The sequence below is a fragment of the Diaphorina citri genome, unplaced genomic scaffold (genome assembly GCF_000475195.1).
Source record: "Diaphorina citri unplaced genomic scaffold, Diaci psyllid genome assembly version 1.1 scaffold2115, whole genome shotgun sequence".
In the NCBI taxonomy this organism is placed as follows: Eukaryota; Metazoa; Arthropoda; class Insecta; order Hemiptera; family Psyllidae; genus Diaphorina; species Diaphorina citri.
The window spans coordinates 1-3,019 of NW_007379540.1; the positions used below are offsets into that span (position 1 = coordinate 1).

A 3,019-nucleotide genomic window follows, 5' to 3' on the forward strand; every position below is an offset into this window, starting at 1 on the left:
GATGGCCTAGCCCTGGACTGACTAGCTGTAGTACCATACCTACTAGGGATATCATCATCAGACAATCTGTTTCTACCAGTACTGTACTTACTCCCAGTGGTAGTGGAGGTTTCATCCTTTGATCCAAATGGTTTGTAAGATGAGCTGTCTCTTGAGTCAGATGACGTATTGTACCTGGAAAGAGAGATTACCGAATTAAAAATCTGCACTCCAAGAGCAGGAGGAGTACTACAAGCTGCTCAAAATAATTACTCTTTTAAGTCATTAGCAGTAAGGACATTCAATACACTTACCTGGAGGCTATGAACGCATCTCTAGCACTACTTCCACTAGTGGAGGTGGCAGCTGGTGCTGTGTCTCTAGCATTTGCAGATCGGGCCAGTAGAGGTCCTATATCAGTTTTCTCCATGCCCGATGCTGGCTTTTTTACAGCTGCCTCTTCTTCACTTTCCGTCTCCTCACTTTCGCTACTCGTTTCGGTCTCTTCTTCTGTTTCTTCTTCGTCATCATCGTCCTCCTCTTCCTCCTCTTTGGTTGCAGGAGGGGTAGATTTTGCGGGAGTAGCTGTTGTTGCTGTGGTTGTAGAAGGACGATTACCTGCAACAGAGTTACATGGAGGTAAATCAATAACAAGAGTAGGTACTTAATGAACTTTTACTGGCAGCATTAAATTCTGTCATCATCCCGGATTACATGAAGAACCTTTTCAAATTTACAGAGGTCCTGAATATTATTATTTATTTTACGTTCAATACTTTCCAATGAGAGTAAAGATATTGTCATTAGCTTCGACTCATTTTTCCGAGTAACCAAACAAATGAGCTCCCCTTCTGCCTTCTCTAACTGTTGAAACTTCAGTATTGTCTATTGTCTGTCGACTAACTATAAATAACAATAAAAATCTGATAACTTAAAAATAATTAGCAATAAAAATCTGACAAAGAGCTTAAAAACAAGAGCTTGCACTGAAGTTTTTGGAAAATCAAAGCATTTCGAATAAAGCGTTACATTAAAATGTCAAGAAGTAGTGATACTTCTTACTGTTAGATAATAATATTGTTATGAAAATTGATTTTAAATTTTAAAATAATTAATATGAAAAGATATAGATGTGGTTTTCTTCGAGAGCTTGTTTTAAATGTAAACACGTTAATTATTTTCCAGTAAGCACTTTCTTGTTAGTGAACGTGGTTCTTCAGAAAAGAAAGAAACAAAGCCAAGCAATAAGAGTCTGTAAAATAATATATGGTAGGTAGATCTCAATTCTTCTGTTGGATCTTCATTAATACTAATAACTATGAAGGTAGATAACATGAAATAATTTATGGGTCAGCCATGAAATCGTGAATATGTGAGCTTAACATTTATGCTTATAAAATAATGTCCAAAATCTAAAGTTACAATGAACACAGTGAAGAGTTTGGAGTTGTATTTCGTAATCATAGATTTATTAGATATTATAGCTGATTTGATATTCATGGAAAGATAGAATAAAGCTATTAACCTATTAGTCTAATAATATTGTTTAGTTACAATGAAAATGGCTGAAAACAAGTGGAACGCAAAAATTAAAAGAAGGAACTCAAAATTCGGAAGCAACACGTATTCTGGAAGCCGGAGCTAAGAGAAACTAAAACTAGAGCAGATAGCAGTGGGTACAACAGGGAATTTACCTCCGCCTAAAAAACGACTCTGAAAAGGTTTGGCTTGAGTTGTGCTGGCAGTGGCTGGTGTGTTGGAACTTGTAGAGGACACAGAACCTCTTCTGGCATCAGAGGAAGTTCTGGTTCGGTTGGGGGAAGCACTTGTCGAATCAGCATCAGGTTTTGCACCTGTTTTTGCAAGAAATTGACGTTTTAGCTCCTCAGTTGAAAAAACGGCGCCAGTGTTTTTCACTGCTGTACTATTGGTTGATTCAGTGGAAGCCGTTGAATCAGTACTGGCAGATCTTCCAGATTTTTTTGGCGCAGCCGACCCTGTTTTTTATTTAATTTTCATTAGGATTCATAGAAATGATACGTCATATTGAAACAATTCCAAAATTTTAAAAAGAAAAGATCACAAGATTTTGTGTTTGCTGATGTTTAGAAATGGTGAATGTGTCTGACATTTCTGTGATGGAATTTTAATGTCAATTTCAAAAAGTAGACAACCCGTGTAAATTGATTATCTTGCCAAAATTTGAAACATATAGGTACATAGGTACAGTCATCCTTGTATAGGTAAAACATGTTTGGAAATTTGCAGAGGTATAGCGTTTGACAGATTATTTATTTAAAAATTGTGTATTTTTTACTCTGGATGAAAAGTTCATGTGACAAAAATAAATGTAATAATAAATAATTAATGACATCAGAGTGCTCTATTAGGGTACCTACTCTTTTATCAACATGATGAATCAAAAGCACAAAGTAGGTAATCAATGTAACAGTTGTAACATGATATTTTTTTTTTTTTCCTGATTACCTAGGTACCTAGATTCTATTTGAAATTTTATCTACTCATCGTTGCTTGATGAGGTTCATTTTAAGCTCATTCAATATTGCTTAGCATTGTAAAATTTAACAAATAATTATTCAGATTAGAAAAAAAAAGACGATCTTTAACCGTTCACATCATTATCTACTTATTCAGCATTTTTCTATTTATTTTTCATCTACTTTCTTATCATTAGAAACAAGATAATCCCTGATTTCTTACTTGTTCTTGTGTTTCCTTATTTTCTCAATCCTCATTTCCTTTCTCGTCGTAGATATTTTCTTTTCATCGGAAAAATAGGGGGAAATAGAGCAAACAAATAGCGGGAAAAAAAATTGCAATCGAAACGAGATGGATCTCGAATTGTAAATAAAAAGGTCGTCTCTGGTGAGGCACACTGGAGTATCTACGGGTCGCATCAGTGATAATTTTGTATATTACGTTCATACAACAACCGATCGACATTGACCCAGAGTAGGGAAGGTCAAAGGTTTTTGGGGAGGGGGAAAAAAATTGGTTTATAAATTCATCATGACATTCG

At 35.3% G+C, this 3,019-nt stretch overlaps 1 protein-coding gene across 1 annotated transcript in view; it reads right to left on the bottom strand.

Moving 5' to 3' along the window:
- Positions 1–6: 6 nt before the first annotated feature.
- Positions 7–3,019, bottom strand: part of LOC103518201 (RING finger protein nhl-1-like) — a gene marked incomplete at its 3' end in the record, with an annotated part of 39,613 nt that continues 36,600 nt past the window's right edge. The window contains exons 15-18 of the mRNA XM_017447735.2: positions 2,109–2,112; positions 1,674–1,976; positions 294–597; positions 7–174 (exon numbers count right to left, since the gene is read on the bottom strand). Of these exons, the coding sequence (XP_017303224.1) occupies positions 7–174; positions 294–597; positions 1,674–1,976; positions 2,109–2,112 (779 nt within the window). The remainder of the gene's footprint in view (positions 175–293; positions 598–1,673; positions 1,977–2,108; positions 2,113–3,019) is intronic.